The 16,883-nt window shown below is 45.3% G+C and overlaps 1 protein-coding gene across 1 annotated transcript; it reads right to left on the bottom strand.

Annotated features, from left to right (window-relative positions):
* Positions 1 to 7,552: 7,552 nt before the first annotated feature.
* Positions 7,553 to 10,473, bottom strand: FZD1 (frizzled class receptor 1). Its single transcript, XM_027893195.1, has one exon. It carries the CDS (start codon positions 10,088 to 10,090, stop codon positions 8,348 to 8,350), a length of 1,743 nt encoding a protein of 580 aa, XP_027748996.1. The 5' UTR covers positions 10,091 to 10,473; the 3' UTR covers positions 7,553 to 8,347.
* Between the last annotated feature and the right edge of the window lie 6,410 nt (positions 10,474 to 16,883).

Genomic DNA, 16,883 nt, shown 5'->3' with positions numbered 1-16,883 from the left:
TGGGCATCCACTGCTGTACACCTGAAGTATGTTGAATGGCTGAGTGTTACGCTTGCTGCTCCCTCTGCCAAAGTAACCAGTGTATTTGTAGGTTTTTCTTCTATAAAGCAATAAAATTAAAAGGGCAAAATGTGGGTGAACTTGTTGTACTATTTAATCTGACAGCCTGGAACAAACAGAAAACCAAACCAAATCCCCAATGGCTGCTCTTTCCCATCCATCTTCCATATGTGTCTCCTCCTTTTCGAAAACTACGCACAGAAAAAACAAAGAACATGGTTACCTTCCTGGGGGCTTAGCAAAGCCGTTTGCAGTGACCACCATAGGCACTGTGTTTGCATGGATACAATATCAGCTCAGGTCCAGTTCTTCACAAACAGTTGTGCAAGGTGCAAAGAAATACCACAGGCCATGCAAGGCTTCTACCTGGGGGACGATAGGAATTGAGGGTAGTCAGCTACAAATATAACCAAACCCGTCTTGTCTCTTTCTGGTTTCTACTTTCAATTTCCACTTAAGAGCTCCCAGCAAACAGAGCTCTCATGCAACAATACAGCTCAACAGACAGCAACTTTATTTTGACTGCTTCCTAGCCTTCTTTCTTTTTCGTTTTGCTGTAGTTTGGACTACAATTTTTTAAAAAGAAAAAAGGGAAAAGATACAGGAACCATGTGTGCTTCGCTGCAAATGCGGCTCATGTAATTCTCTTTGAAGTGCACAGCAAAACTCCTTTGGTGGCTAATGAGAACAGGATCAGGCCCTCCACACTGAACTTGCACTGAGACCAGATAAGATCTTGAATCATTCAGAGCCAAGCATGTTATTTGTGCAACATGGGCAGGCTGAGTCAATCTCTGAATATTTTTAATGGGTGTCAACGTGAACTGTTAATTCCACAAGTTATGTTGTTTTGCATTCTGCCTGTGCCTGCTTTCCAGGCTGCCTTCATGGATGGTACACATCCCCTCATTGGCTGTGATAGAAAAATTATTTCCAGAACTGCTGCAAGAAAAGAAACACTTCTGAGAAAGTATAAAATGGGACTTTCACAAAGAATTGGAAAAGCAAGTGATAGTAGAAATATCTGTTAGACATTCAGATTGCCAGCACACATAGAATGAAAAGTAGTCCCATTTCAAATAGATTATTACCTTTCTCTTTTTTTTAAGGACCTCAAAATCAAAATAAGCATACTGTAACTGGTGATTTTTCAGAAACTAATATTGATCTCTCTTTTTTTAACGAAACAGAGGAGTGAACTACTGAAGTCTCAGCTGCTTAGATAATGTCTGCTCTGCATAGTACCTATATAACCCTAATAAACAGGATCAGAAAAACACCAAAACCATTTTGAAGTCTGATGAAATGAACTAAGCACCATGAACAGCTTTTGGATGAGAAACCTTTATTTAGGACTTTCCCTTTTTCTGTTCCCAGGATATCCTTGCACTTCCTAATGCATCTTGAAGCCAAGATGAAATTACAGCCCTCCTGAGACCAATGGGAGGCTTGCTATTGCCCATTGCCCTCAGCAGATCTGGGATTTTACTCTTACTGGAAACATGTCTTAAGAAACACTGGGCCCAACTGCCCACTTCTATGGAAACAGTCAGCTGGAAACATAGAAAAGCCTACCACACAATTTCCTTTTCATTCTCCCCTGAGGGGAGATTTTTAATCTTGGAGTGGAAAACAAGATCTAGGGAAACCTGGCGGAAGCCCTGTGGTTGCCATCTAGAGAGAGCTGGCTCTGTCTGGGTTCCTTGTCTTGCTCTGCTCCCCATCCCACCACCACCCCAGCCCCAGCTTTGCAGCCCTCTGTCTCTCTTCAGTGACACAACAAAGAAGGTTTGTCCTGCTGGGATTCAGAAACACCCAGACAGAAGCTGTTTCCCTGCCTCCATCTTCCATGGTTCTGGGACATGTGCTGAAGGACCTCTCCATGGTTTCTGCATGCTCTGGAAAGCTGTCCCCTTCCCACATCTGAGTTATGGTGACATTCAGTTACTCTTGACAGATGAGACACAAATCCTGCACTACCACAGTTCCCAGTTCATTATCTCAAACCTGCTTTGTGCAGACAACCACCTCCTACTGCCTTCCCCCTTTGCAGTCCCTCCTCCTCCTCCTGTCTCTCTGACCTCTCCTTGCTCACCCAAAGGGATCCTGGTGATACAATAAGGTGGACAAGTTCCACCTATTGTGCTGCACTGTTGACATATGGTAGCATTACATGTTAGCTCAGGATAACCCCCTATTAAATATTGCAGACTGTTAATAATACAACTGTTCAAACAACAGCTAATTGCTAATAAAAGCCTATCACTTCAATATTTCTGAAGAAATTATTTTGAAGATAACCCATCAAAAATACTTCACATGGTGGCTGACAGAAGCCTCTCAGTGCAGCATGGTTACATCAGTTTAATGGTTATTATGAAGTTTTCACCTTAGTGAAGTTCAATCACGTCCAATACTTTCATGACTGCAAAGCCTTGGGATACAGGCAAAAGGCAAGGCTTTTGGGGTCTCAACCCAGCAGCATTTCACAAGAGGTTGGTGGCTGAATGTGGTCTTCATTAAGTGTTGCCTGAGTAGAAAGCTAGAGTTTATTTACTCAAACTCAAGATAAGCTTAATACTTAATGCTGCCGATTTGAATGCAAACAAGGGCACGACCTCATGCCTGGAAGACTCTGATGTGGTTACACTGGAAGTTTAGACTAAACACAAGTTGGGATCTGAAACACAGTTGCCATGGCCTACAAAATCAGCGTGTTTTAAAGTATTTAAATTTTTGAAAAGCATTGTCTACAACTGAACTATCAAAGTGGTATTGCTTTGTAATTGCACTTGCAATTACATACTGCTTATTAAGGCCTATTTTGCTAATTCACTGAAATCTCTCCCATATGACAGAAATTATATTTCCTTCTCCATTTAGTGACCTCAAATGACAAAAGGTGCAGAGTGAATTTCAGTTGGCAAATAAATGCAATTATGCCTTTCTTTTTTTCTTATAGGGCCTATCTTGTCTGCTTTAACACCACCACTGGGCTACTCTCAAATGAATATGGGGCTCACAATGCTTGCAATATGTCCAGGACCTAATCCTGACAAGCTACCCTAAAAAGCTGTTTCACATCTTTAAATTCTTGTAGACTTCTAAAAAATAAACTGTGAAAACCAAAGCCTCAGCTTCCTAAACCTGCGAACCTGTTTATAAATTACGGTATTGTTATTTTAAAATTGATCAGGAACTTCAGGATAAAGCATTTCTTTGGTGACACTTGTGTGCTCTAAGCACAGAAACAGCAAGGGGGGCAGTTCAAGGCAAGAAAAACAAAGTTCGCCCTCTCCAAATGAGTGTGAATCATTGCCTGAGCCTTCCAGCTCAACTGATGAACAATAGAGGCAAGAAACTTACAAATACAAAAAACTCTCACAGATATGGACGCAAGAGCAACCAGCTCTTCTAATGGGACCAAGCATGTAATGCACTTGCATTTTTTAATAAATATTTGAATTCGGAATCCCTATGATCCATTCACTCCAAGTTTGCACAAGGGGCAGAGCAATGATGCTCTGAGTCCAGCAAGTGTAAACAACAACTAATAAAAATCCAGAATTAAAAAGGGGGAAGGGGTTGATATTCATAACTGATTTTGCACAGTATTGCCACAGTCTTGTGGTGTTGTCATTGGAAAGATCTGTCAAATATAACGCAATTCCAGTGCCTGAGCACTAGAGGGTAAATTTGTGATGAAAACAGAGCCTTACCTCAGTTTCCTTATTTTTATAGGTCAGCATTTAAACTCTAATTTATCACCGTTTCAGCTGTCCTGAGTTTTGCTTGCTGAAACTCTTTCTGAGGCCATGCAGCACTGGGGTGGAAGAGTCATGTCACACAAATGTAAACTTTTTGCAAGAGTACCCTCAATAATTTTAAACTACACAAGTCATGCCAAACCATGATTACTTTCTCTGGTCAGCTTCAGGGTGCACACCCATTCAAAACGATCATCGTGTCTGGAAGTTGTCTCTTGTGACTAGGACTGGCAAAAGCCTCATGAGATACTAGTCCATAGCCTACTCTGAAAAATATGCATCCTGTAAATATACAGCAGCCTCTTCTCATGCATAATTATCATCCCTTTGAATAATATTTTTTTTTAAGTGCAAATATTGTTCCTTTAAATGAAAGGGATCCTCAACACCACCTGTAATTGCACTTATGCCCAACAACAAGCAATGGGATGGCAGTGGAATTGTGGGCATTGTCCAGAAGGCAGCATTCAGGCCCACTAGATTGCAGCCTTGCCTCTCTATTAAACAAACAAACAAACAAAAAACAAAACCAAAGCTAAACACAACAATAACGCGCAAAAGTATACACATATACCGGAAATTCTGGGCATTACTATATGAACAAGCCAGAAATCCTTCTCCTTCCCAATAGGATTTGTTATGGAAACAGCATATAATTTCATTCCAATACCACAAATTTGCCACTACATTAAAGAGCATTACTGTTACTGAAGGATGAACAGTAAATCAACATCCCCAGCTCTTCAGGCTACAGCCCTCTTCAGGGGAATGGTGATTCTGACTGCCCCTTCATTTCAGGCTATAAATATATCCCATGAGAGAAAGCGAAGTTGCTGACTATGGAATGCCTTAACTAGAACTTCAGCCCAACAAACTTTGTTATACCAGTTTTATTCTTATATTAACTTTCTTGTCAGGAACAGGAGAAGTGGGCAAAACCGCTTCTTTGCATACAGTGATTCTTTCTCTGGTAAACATAGCACATCAATTACCCAGACAACGTTGTAAAAAATCCTATCTGAACTCCCCGAAGCAATGGATAGATTTGTTTTTAACAGTGAGGTAAAACATTACTGATAACTACTATATACCCATGCAAAGCCCACCTCTGTATTGTATTAATAAAGCATCTGAAATACCATTATGCGATGAGAAAGGAAAGTGTGAAAAGGTAGGTGAGTCATACAGATAGCACCAGAGCATTCAGTAATGATTGTGACCTTTGCAAATTACTGCCCTGTGAAGGGCCACAAAAATTAGCAAACAAAAAAGCAGGGGGTGCTCTTTCAACTGATCTATGATCATATTGTGCTCTCTAGTATATTTATTAAAATAACCAAGACTGAACACAGAGCTTCGGCTCTGCAACATAGGAAAAAAAAAATTCCAAAGAACTGACGGAGATTCATATGTGCTGCAAATAATGAACTGTAAATACTGGAGTTTGACCTTTTGTAGAAAAAATTCAATCATTCCTTTTTGAGAATTATTTTTTAAAATTTGATTCTCCCATCCAAATCCATAAATACAAGATCTCTTGTTACAAATACCTATGTTCTCCCACGCATAAATATATCACATACATTTTGTTGCAAGAAAACAGATTGGTCAAAACGGCTGAAATGTAATAATACACTGACCAAAAAGAATTCCACTGCAACTGAAAGTGACTGGCTTGTACTTCAGGTCATCAGCAAAGTGATGATTAGCACAATTTTAAATGGTAAAATATCCATACCCCCCCCCCAAAAAAAAAGGGGGAAAAATATTGAGAAGAATGTCCAAATATCTGAGAAAGCAAGAACTATGATTATGTAAAACAAATTTTTAAATACTGGGAAAACCCTGCCCCCTTGCCTCACCTTAAAGAAATTCTGCTATGCTTCCTTTACTTACCTCTGTTTGTTTATGCATCATGATTTGAAAAAAATAAACAAGCCAAAAATCATTTACATCTGCATCCAAATCTACATAATGAAATACTTTACTAGCTCATAACACTAAAAAATCAGTCTTTCAGTCTTTCCTAACCCATACTTACAGAATGGCACTTTGAAGAATGAATTACAGAAAAATAAAAAGAAAAAAAAAAAGGAATGTGTTGTGTTGAAAGATTAAAGAATGTTTGTACTTTCCATAGATCTGAAATGCTTCCATTTAAACTGTCCAGTTAAACTATTGCTTAACTCTGGGTTAACCAAACATTCAAAATTCAAGAGAACAAAACTATTTTACTCATTAAAATGTTCTGACTATATTGTAACATAGTCTGAGTGTCATTTTAAGCAGAATATCATTTAAAGGGATTTTTTTTTTTTTTTGGTATTTTAATAGGAAAGGGAGAAGAAAGGCTAAGTTGAGAGAACCCTTTTCTGCAACCAAAAAAAAAAACACTTAAAAAAGAAAAAGAACTGGAGAGCTTCTTTCTTCTCCTGCCATGTAGCAGATCTCTTCTTGGATTTCATACCACTGACCGTACTCTGTCAGAGATCCTGGACAGTTTACGTTACTTCTTCTGAACGATTAATCTAGACTGGCCCAGAAATAAAAAACAAAACGCACAATGAATTCTTACACTGAATTCCAGCTTGTTAGTGTGAACTCAACATAAGAGAAGCGGAATCCCACATATCTTGTAGTATATACACTGTTTTCACACAGTATTTGAGTTCATCAGAGGAATACATAAGGGACAAGATAGTTTTGTACAAAACCTCAATTTATTTCAGAGAAATTAAAAATATGGTATTTAATATATATAAATTTCTATTCCTCTATAAATATAGATGATCTTGTGATAATGAACAGAAATAAATGCATACCAAATTAAAATAATTTTGCATTTCAGGGTATGGTAGCCATAGATAATGTTTATGAACCTAAATACAGGCATTTGTAATATTAAAAAAAGTTTAAAACAATACAATCAGGAGAGAAGCATTCTGCTGTTTTTCATACAGAGGTCTATATATTCAAATGCATCTGTCGAAAGTTACAATTTAATCTTTAACTTTTTTTATGTATTAGAAGCACAATCCCACACACTCAGGAGCATATAAGGTAGTATACTGCACGCATGGTATCTTATCCTTGCAGTATGCAATGTTATTACTGGACCGAGAAAGAGGGGGGAAAGAAAGTAGATATTCTTTCAAGTCTCTCATCTCACCAGAGTGCTTACACATTCTGGTTTTCTGTTTTTCCTTCGATCGTTTCTACTACTGGCAAAAATCATCACACCCTCATTATGTGTAATGAATTCAATCTTAATGAATTAAAATTCAGAGGAATGGCAGCAGCTCCAATGTTTCCCATATGAAGAGCCGGTGTATCAATATAATTGGGGGGGAGGGGAGGGGTGTACCAACAAAAGCCTCAAACTGAACGCTGCGTTTTATTCCGACGGAGCTCTTTTCACCGAGCCCGCATTTCCTGATCCTGCTGACCCCAGCCGGCCGCGGCCCGGCGGGGAGGGACCGCGGCAGGCGGCAGAGGGAGCTCCCGCGGGGCTCCCCCGGACCTCAAAGTAGGCTTAAAAAACACAGCACGAGAGAATTTCGGTGTCCTTCTGTCCCCAGCCACCTCCGGCGCCATCGGACGTGCTACAGGTGCAGGCGGTGCTGAACCCAAACTCCTACAAGAAACGGGGCCAACTCCTCCTGAGCCGTGTGGGGCCCCGCAGACGGCCCAGCCGCGGGCACCGCCAGGGTTCCCCCCCACAGAGCGGTCGCGCTCCGGGCAGGGCTGGATGATGGCACACCCCGAGGAGGGCCCGGCGGGGTCAGCGGGGCCGGGCTCGGCGCAGCGCCGTCCCTGCGCCATGGCCAGGCATCTCCACGTTCTCCCCGTACGGGGACGGAATAGAGTCCGTCCTCCTCCACACGGGGCCGGGGCGGGAAGCGGCTCTCCTGCCCATCCTCACCTCGGGGCCGGGATCAGGACCCAGCCTGGATCAGGGGGCGACCCCGCCGCAGCCGCAACCCCGCTCCGGGCCCTGCTGCTCATGCAGCTGAAATTCCAACCAAAGCCATCACAAAACCTCTGTGGGGGAGAAAAAAGGTTTTTCTTTTCGTTTCTCTTACCGGCAGCTTTTCCCATCCTGCCCCACGAAATAAAAATCCAAATTCTTTTTTTGTTTAAATAAAAAAGGGGAGGGGGGGAGCGAGGAAGTAAAATCCGCAAACGGGTTAAAAGTGTCCTAAATAATTAAAAAAGTGAGGTTTTTTTGTAATTTAAATACAAATATACTTACAAAATCTTACAGAGGCTATTTACATCCCTCTCCCCCAACCTGACAATGCGTTCAGCTCCTTCAGGAGACAACCCGAGCAGCGCGGGTAGGGCAGAGCCGGGCGGTCCCGGGCCCCGGAGTCCCCCCCTGCTCGTCCTCCACTCCCTGCCGCCGGCGGAAGACACTTGCGGTCCCCAAAGTTCGCCCAGGCTGGATAAGGAGCTGCTTCCCGAGGCAGAACCTCGGTCCTTTGGCCGCCCACATCCCCCTGGCCCGGCAGGCAGGAGTCTCAGACGGTCGTCTCACCCTGCTTGCTGTTGGTGAGCCTGGTGTAAAACTTCCTCCAGGAGTTCAGGGTTTTCCCAGACCAGATCCAGAAGCCCGAGGTGATACCCACAATTAAAGTCATGAGATACTTGATCATGAAGACAGTGAAGTCGGGGCTCATGGGTGGGTGGTGGCTGCTATGGTTGTTGGGGCAGGGAATGGCATAGCTCTTACAACTCTGTGTGACCCAGCTCCTCTCCCACTGTTCCCTAAAAGCTTGCTCGTAAAAATAGCAGGCAATGACGATGGTGGCCGGCACCGTGTAGAGGACGCTGAAGATGCCTATCCTCACCATGAGCTTCTCCAGCTTTTCTGTCTTGGTGCCGTCGTGCTTCATGATGGTCCGGATCCTGAAGAGGGACACAAAGCCAGCCAGCAGAAAAGAGGTGCCGATGAACAGGTAGACGAACAAGGGGGCCAGCACGAAGCCCCGCAGGGCATCCACGTTGTTGATGCCCACAAAGCAGACACCGCTCAGAACGTCCCCATCCACTTGTCCCAGGGCCAGGATGGTGATGGTCTTGATGGCCGGCACGGCCCAAGCAGCCAGGTGAAAGTACTGGGAGTTGGCCTCAATGGCCTCGTGGCCCCACTTCATGCCGGCAGCAAGGAACCAGGTGAGGGAGAGGATGACCCACCAGATGGAGCTGGCCATGCCAAAGAAATAGAGCATCATGAAGAGGATGGTGCAGCCCTCCCGCTTCGTGCCCTGTGCCACGGTGCGGGAGCCGTCCTCAGCAAAGCGCTCGTTGCAGACCACCCTCTCCTCCAGGAGGAAGCCGGCGATGTAGGCCACGGCCACCGCCGTGTAGCAGCCCGAGAGGAAGATGATGGGCCGCTCAGGGTAGCTGAACCGCTTCATGTCCACCAGGTAGGTGAGGACGGTGAAGAGGGTGGAGGCACAGCAGAGCACCGACCAGATGCCGATCCAGGTGCGGGAGAAGCGCAGCTCCTCGGGCCCGAAGTACATGAGCCCGTAGAGGCGGCCGGGCTCGCAGGGCGCCCCGCAGTCCTTCTCCCCCAGGAAGCGGTAGTTCAGGTAGGAGGGCACTTTCAGCGCCCGCGGGCAGGTGAAGCGCCCGCGGGGCTCGCCGGGCCCCGGGCCCCCAGGGCCGCCGCCGGCGCCCCCGCGGTGGGGGTTGCTGGTCCAGCTCTCGGGGCGCAGGGCGGGCGTGGGGGTGCCGCGCTCGGAGGCATTCTGCCCCACGCACAGCTCGCCGGCCCCGTGCACTGGGAACTTTTCGCAGCGCAGCGTGTCGGGCCACTGGAAGCCGAACTTGTTCATGAGGGCCTCGCAACCCTGTCGGGCCCGCTCGCAGAGAGAGCGGCAGGGCGGCAGGGCCTGCTCCAGCACGGTACACACTGGCGCGTACATGGAGCAGAGGAAGAACTTGAGCTCGGCCGAACACTGCACCTTCACCAGCGGGTAGAACTGGTGCACCTCCAGCCCCGCGTCCTCCTGGTTGGTGTGGCCCAGCAGGTTGGGCATGATGGTCTGGTTGTAGGCGATGTCAGTGCAGAGCGGGATGGAGATGGGCTGGCAGTAGCCGTGGTCCGGAATGGAGATGCCCCGCTCGCCGTTGGACTGCCCCCCGGCCGGCAGCGCCGCCGCCCAGAGCAGCACCAGCAGCAGAGGCAGCCGCGGGCACCGGCCGCCGCCAACTTCCCCGCCGCCGCTCGCCGCCGGCCCGCGCCGCTCGGCCATGCTCAGTCGGTGCCGCCTGCTCTGCCGGGCTCCCGCCGCACTGCCGCCGCCGCCGCCGCTGCTCCTCCCGGCCCGAACTTGCGACTCATGAAGGGAGCGGCGGGCAGGGACGGGGCAGCTCCGGCCGCCACTCGCGCGGCCGCGGCGCGCAGCTCTCCCCGCACCGGCGGCAGCGACCACCGCGCCTCCGACCACCGCGCCTCCGACTACCGCCGTCGCCTCCGCCGCCGCCGCCGCCTGACCATTTGTGCCGGCCCCTCGAGCCCGCGCCCCTTGCCTCGCCGCGCCGCGCTCCCTCCGACCGGTTTCCAGGCGCCCCGCAGTCTGCCTTCACCGGAGGGAGGAGCCTTGAAACCGACGCCGAACTTTTCTGCGTAAGGGACCGTCTCCCAACGCCTCACCCGGGGGCGGGCGCAGGCGGGCGCGGGGCTGCCCCGCGCCGCGCACAAAGGCGGCGGGGGAAGGGCCCCTGCCAGGGGGGAGAGCGGGGGACGGGGCCGCACCGCGTCGGTCCCGGCCGCTCTGGGAGTGTTTTTGGGTGTCCCGGTGATGACGATTGTTGAGGCCGTTGAATGGCGCACCCCGATGGGGCTGGGTCCCGGCACCTCCCCCGAGGGCAGGCGGGCTAATCCCGGCGGGAAGACCGATATTTGGCACGCAGCGAAGGGCAGGGTTGGTGGGGGGAGGCCGCGCCGCTGTCAGGGCTCTGCTCCGGGGAGCAGTGAGCAGTCAGGGTGTCTGTGGAGGGCTGAAATGGGGGAGACGGGTTTATTGCGGTCACTTGGGGCGCGGGCAGGAACGGCGGCAGCATGCGGGCACAGACCACGATGTGCACATCGTACATACACCGCCGTGATGTGCGAGTGGCCAAAACTCGTCTCCCCCCAGAGACACTTCAAGTATCTCGCTACCGAGCTGTTGCCACTGCGTTATCTGCGCCTTCCATCGTGTCCACAGCAGCAGCCTGAGATACGAAAATAATCCCAGCAGGATTTTCCCATTCCCCTTCCTCCTTCTGCCTAGTGGTCAGCTATTCCAGAGTAATTCAAGATGAATGCTCCGTGACTTGCAATACCTCCTATCAGGTTTTTGAAAATTTTGCTATATTCCGGGTAGGGAGTGAATTGGGCATAGAGTGCCTGCCAGCAGTGTCCATTTCTGCACCTCCAAAGCCCCTTTGCGCAAACAGAATGGAGGTCCTGTTGGCTCTGCTGAAAAGTGTAGTCCAGAGAAATGATGGAGGCTGAATGGGGGATTTACTGTAATCTGTAATTGAAAGAGAGCAATAAACTGCTCCTGGAGAGGAGAAGAACCCTACCCCGTTCTCCATTCAGTAACCAAGCCATGTATATGAATGTCCTTGTATTTGTCCGAAGGTTAATTTTGCCATTCAGAGCTGAACCAGCCATGGAACTTCTCTGGCCAGCTGTCTTCCTTCTCTGTACCATGCGCTCACCTTTCTGCCTTACATATTAATGAGCTGCAAAAATCCATTAGGAGTAAGACGTCCAGCAGTTATTTCTAGCTGTCACAGGTGGCAAGGGTTAATAGAAGACATCCATATTTCTTGGATAGCTATAGATAAAATTTGGACCATGCTATTTAGGCCACTTTCTTTCTTCCTGTAGTACTGTCCCACATTCAAACTAATTAATAGCAAAATCTGTGCTGTGTAACAACTGCAGGAGCGGGATCATATTTAGAAATTGCACATCCTTAAATATGTTGATTGCTGATGTCCTTGTTTACTGAGGTTCATTGAGTTCTGTCAAAAACTCTTCTCAGAGGACTGTAGTTATGATACACACAAATATCTTTTTCCATCTTCTGCTGAAAAAAGTTTGATTCCTTGAATATTGTATTTATAGTTTTAAGCTACAGATTTTTCTCTTCAGATCTACATTCAGTAATTAAAATTAGTAACTCTTTTCTAGCACAAAACCTAATTTATATCCAGCCCTAAATGGCAGTATTGTTTCCCTATTCATCCTAAGATGATTGAACACTGGATCTTTAGATAGGAACAAGTATTAAACATGCTCTTTCTCATAAAAAATGAGTGTGAATTTCTGACTAGTCTTGGAAAACCTCCTTGGCTTTCTGCCTATCCTCTTCAGACCTGGGGACACATCACTCAATCCAGGAAAGGTAATTAAGATGCCTACTTCCATCATCGGTTGGAATTCTGTCTATGGGGGTCTGCATTTGAAATATTTAGGAAGCACTTCTCAGACTGAAAAAACACTGAGAAGTTGCTGTTCTAAGTTGCTGTCTGCAACAAGCTAGAAGATGGTTCTAGTGGAAAGAGGATTGTATAGAGGAAAGGTTTGTACATGTAGGTAACGGATTTTTTCACACCAGTTGGTATAGAAGGAAAAGCAGACACATTTCTGGAATTACAAGCTATATTTTTGTTCTGAAGCAGTAACTATCTAAATACAGTAATTATCTAAAAGCTAAATGCAACTTCAGAACTGCTGTGAGTTCAGATGTAACAGTAAGACCAGCTCAGTAAGAAAAAGTGGAAGTGGGAATGGAGGGGGTGTTGTGGGAAGGCTGGGAGCTGGTAAGTTCAGAAAAGTTCCTAGGACTTGCTAGTTTTAACTGTTTAATGATTTTTCACATAACAGAACAAAATCCTGTGTGGAAAAGAGTCTTCCCAGAAGCACTTGTCCTACATTTCAAACACCCCAAACCACAAAACTCATCATTAGAGCTTAATCCTCTGTGGTCCAAAACACTAGATAAATTTAAACTGTGCCTGAGCAAGAAATCTAAGATGTGTTGATGCCTGTCAACTACTACGGCAATGAACACTCTCTGCCATCAAATCACCATCATACTTTGGTCTTACATTTGATGTTCCAGGGCTACAATGTACTTTATCCTGTGCACGGCTGTATTCCTTGTAGTTTTGGTGCTGAAAATGACTACTCAGCTCCAGCATGAACTCCCAGAGACTATCTTCATATTCCAAACACACCTCTGTTGGTGAGGGACTCTTTCTCACAAAACAGGACATTCTCCCTCTCCTCTTTCAGACCTGATCCTTAAGGAAAACTACAGATCTTGTCCCACAGAAGTGTATATGGTAACTAGGTTTCCTAACTCTGCCAAACACCCAAAACTGGGGACTCAGCAGAGATGCTGGTCTGCCAGTACACTGTAATTTCTTTCTGCTTTCACTCACCACCACGTCTTCCGCTTTCCTCTCTTCAAATCAACAGACTGTAAGGTACTTGTCTCTCCTTTTTACTTAGCTCATAAATGCCAATCTTTCTCCCATCCTTCACATCATTAATGTCTTCTCTATTCTAAAGCTACCACCTTCTTTCTTTCAGAGATGGATGGCTTATTTAAGGAGTATCTTAGCAAATGGTAAACAATTTCTCTTAACTGAAAGACGATTCTAACCCAAAGAAAAGTTTGTGTGACCAAAAGTTAAAAGTTGATTTTTGCCTCATATTGAACATGGATCTTCGCTGATTAGAAAAGTTAATACTTTTTGGTGCAGGGGCATTAGTTCTGTGTGGAAAGAAAGGATTTTTGAGATCTGGGTAGAGATTAAAATTTGTAATGTATGATGGGCAGCAGCAATGTCTATACTAGATTCGTGAAGTCTCTTGGAGTTTCCAAATGAGGCAGTGCATGTGCACAGCTCATTTCAATCTGCGTACTGGCAGATTGGTCTCATTTCAATCTGCGTACTGGCAGAACACATCAAGTCCTCATGATGCACAACCAGGGGCATTTGCTGAATAATCAGTAGCAAGATTGTAAATGCAGTGAAATGAAGGAGAGATGATTACAGTATCATACATCTCAAATTGTAAGATGAAATAAGTCACACCCTTACATTGCCATATTAAAACTACAATATATTTCTGATGATAAAATCATTAATGCAGATAATACACACTCCTTAAACTAAAGTGTTTGACCCTAGAAGTTGAGAGAGAGGTCTACAAAAGACATTGAGACACAGAGGTCTACAAAACAAAATTCTGGAGAAGTACCTGGACAAGACTCCGAAGTAGCTTTTACAGTGGCATGGTAAGGTATTTTTTGTTTTGCAGCATGCCAGTGACATAGCCATCTGCCCCAGGGCCACAGGCCATAGCATCTCACAGACCTAGTCTTGACAGAAAAACAAAATCCTTAAAATGTAAAAGCCTGCCTTGGACACTGACTGTTTCTTGGAACATCTAGAAGATTCTTGGAAGTATGCCTGTGCTGACAAAAATAACAAATGCGTGCAGTGATTGGCAAAGAAAATCAGTAGGAGCTGAACATGAACCATAGGTGGTGGTGCAGTCAGCAGCCAGAGTACTTTCTGCATTGAAGGGTCTCAAGGCAGTACAGCCAAGTGCTTAGAAAGTAATCTCACTGCAGAGGCAGTTGTTATAAACAAGCATTTGACAAGGTACCAAGTAATTCTGTTACCATTGGGTGGCTCAGGTCACCTTACCCTCAAATTCATCCCAGGTGCCTTTCTATATGCCTTTTATTAATTCATTATATTAGTTTGAAATTGTCAATTTAGGTTAAAAGCTGTACTTTCATTTGTATTTGGGGGTTGTGGGAATAAGAGAAATAGAATGGAAATGCATCTCTAGCCACTGAAGTAAGTGGTAATTTATTCCTGCTGAGTGATACCTGTTGTAAGGCAAATGTTCTACCAGGTAGCATGGGCTAGAAATGAAGAGTGGTTTTTGACCAGCACTGGTGTAAGTCAGCCACCTATTACAGTCATTTTATATGTTTTAAAGAGGCACGAGGAGAAGCGGTATGTGCAGTTAAAGCAAACTACAAAGAGTCTCTTCCTCCCAATACGCACAGCATTTTTTCCTTAATTCTGTTTATTCAGGATAGATGGAGTATGTGGAGATTTGATTTGGTTTTCTTTTCTGTTCAGAAGAAATGTAGATGATCCCTTGCAAATTAAAGCCGTATGTTGCCTGCCTTCCCCGACATGTTCTGTGCTGGGGTGAGAGGCGCAGGGGCTGCAGCCCAACTGCTGTTGCCAGAAGTTTTCCGGAGAACAAGAAAAAGTCACAACTCTTAAAAGGGCAATTGCAGATCACAGCTCATTTTGTTCAGAGAGAATGCGAACATTTTTATTCTCTTTTTATTTCCCTTTCTTGAGCAAGTTCTTCTACAGTTACATACAGTGCCTGAAAACACAGACTCTCTCTTGTTCTTCAAACACAGAGAGGCTGATTTAAGGGCCTAAGATGGCAATCCTTACTCCCTGGAGTAGACCTGCTGATTTCACAGATGCAAGGGAAGGGAGTAGAGCCTCACAAGGCTGTGATGTAAGGAGAAATTATGTGATGAGCTCTTACTTCTGGCCTCACACTGCTCTTGCCGTGCTTTAAGTACCTTCCTTTTAAAGAAATGACTCCCCATTTCCACTGATGTTAATGAGATTCAGATCATATTTGCTGCATTAGTATTTCAAGATACACAAATTGAAAAGGTATGTGTATGAGGTGGGGAGACAGAGTGGAGGAAAGTTGGTTTTATGTGTCCTTTAGGTGCATATTTTCCATGAATGCTGTTTTGAGAGTGAGCAGGGTGAGATCAGAGCAGGAGTAGTTCCAAGCCTGCATCTTGCCTTTTTCAGTGGAATGTGGCTTTGTACATGTTAAAGGACAATCTCAACTTTCCCTTTAGAAAAAACTCTTTTGAGTTTTTGCTTTTCTTTGTAAAGATAGTTTTAAATATTTAACCAGTGTAAATGGAGGCAAACTGCCCAGCAAGATTGAAAGAAATGCAGCACAAGGATCTGCTTGTAAGCACTTCTCCCCTAAATGCATTCCTCTTTCCTATAGGAGCAGTCAGCTGTATTTTAAAATAGATTTCTTTTCAGAAATTTTGGGCTAGTTGGGTGAAAGGAATTGTCTTAAGGATAGACAGGATTAGTGTCCTAGACCTTCCTCCAGTTCTGCAGCTGACTTTTATAGTCAGTATTTCCTCTACTCTTTGACCCTGGCTGCGCAACAACTGTTCAACACTGCAGCACCTCTAGCAGTTTATCAGATATCCCGTGTGGGCCCCAGATAAACCATCCTTAGTCTGATCTCACAGTCTTCAAAGGAGCACTTCATAAAAATCTCAAAATTCACAGTAGGGAATGTTACTTTAAGGATGATAAAATTTCATTCCCTTTTGTCACAGCTAGTCATTCTGTATCACTCACATTTATCCTCAATTGCAAATTGTTCAAGCCTCTCCTTCCCTAGTATCCCTGTCAGAACAGTAACCTATTGCACATTGGTGGGTGCATCTGGATTCTTTGCTTCTAGATCTCGTAAAGTCTCTGTTTTTCTTAGTGACTAACAAGATTGAGTAATTTTTACTGGATTTGGACTTATCTATAGGAGGACACACATTTACCATCTGCAGGGATTGTTATTTTAATTCTGTGTATTTTCATGGGGCATTGCTGACATTAAGAAAATTATTGCAGAGTTCCCAGCAGTTGTCCAGGTGTCGAATACAGAGTCTATCAAGGTTTGCTTCCTTATCTCAAAGTGTCGTACTGGCCTGATCCCCATCATGTCAGGGATGGCTGGTCTCAGCAGCCTCAGCCCTTTACAGCCCCATACCACTGTAGTAGCACCCTCAGCCTCAAGCCTGCACAGAGGGAATGAGCCCATTATCTAGGAGACACAGCCAGTGCAACAGCTGGCTGACTGAATATGTAACATCCAAAAGATTCTGGCATGTTTATGTAATTTTTTATTTTCAGAGGAAAACATCTCCTTTTCCCATTACGACTCTCATTGGT

This window comes from Empidonax traillii, unplaced genomic scaffold (genome assembly GCF_003031625.1).
Source record: "Empidonax traillii isolate 1590-97213 ecotype Southwest subspecies unplaced genomic scaffold, ASM303162v1 scaffold384:size1533304, whole genome shotgun sequence".
Classification (NCBI taxonomy): domain Eukaryota; kingdom Metazoa; phylum Chordata; class Aves; order Passeriformes; family Tyrannidae; genus Empidonax; species Empidonax traillii.
Note: the sequence above shows the minus strand (reverse complement) of the source record. Positions and strands in the feature narration are given on the sequence as shown.

Coding starts and splice junctions, on each gene's coding strand:
- FZD1 (XM_027893195.1), bottom strand. CDS start 10,090: ATGGCCGAGCGGCGCGGGCCGGCGGCGAGCGGCGGCGGGGAAGTTGGC.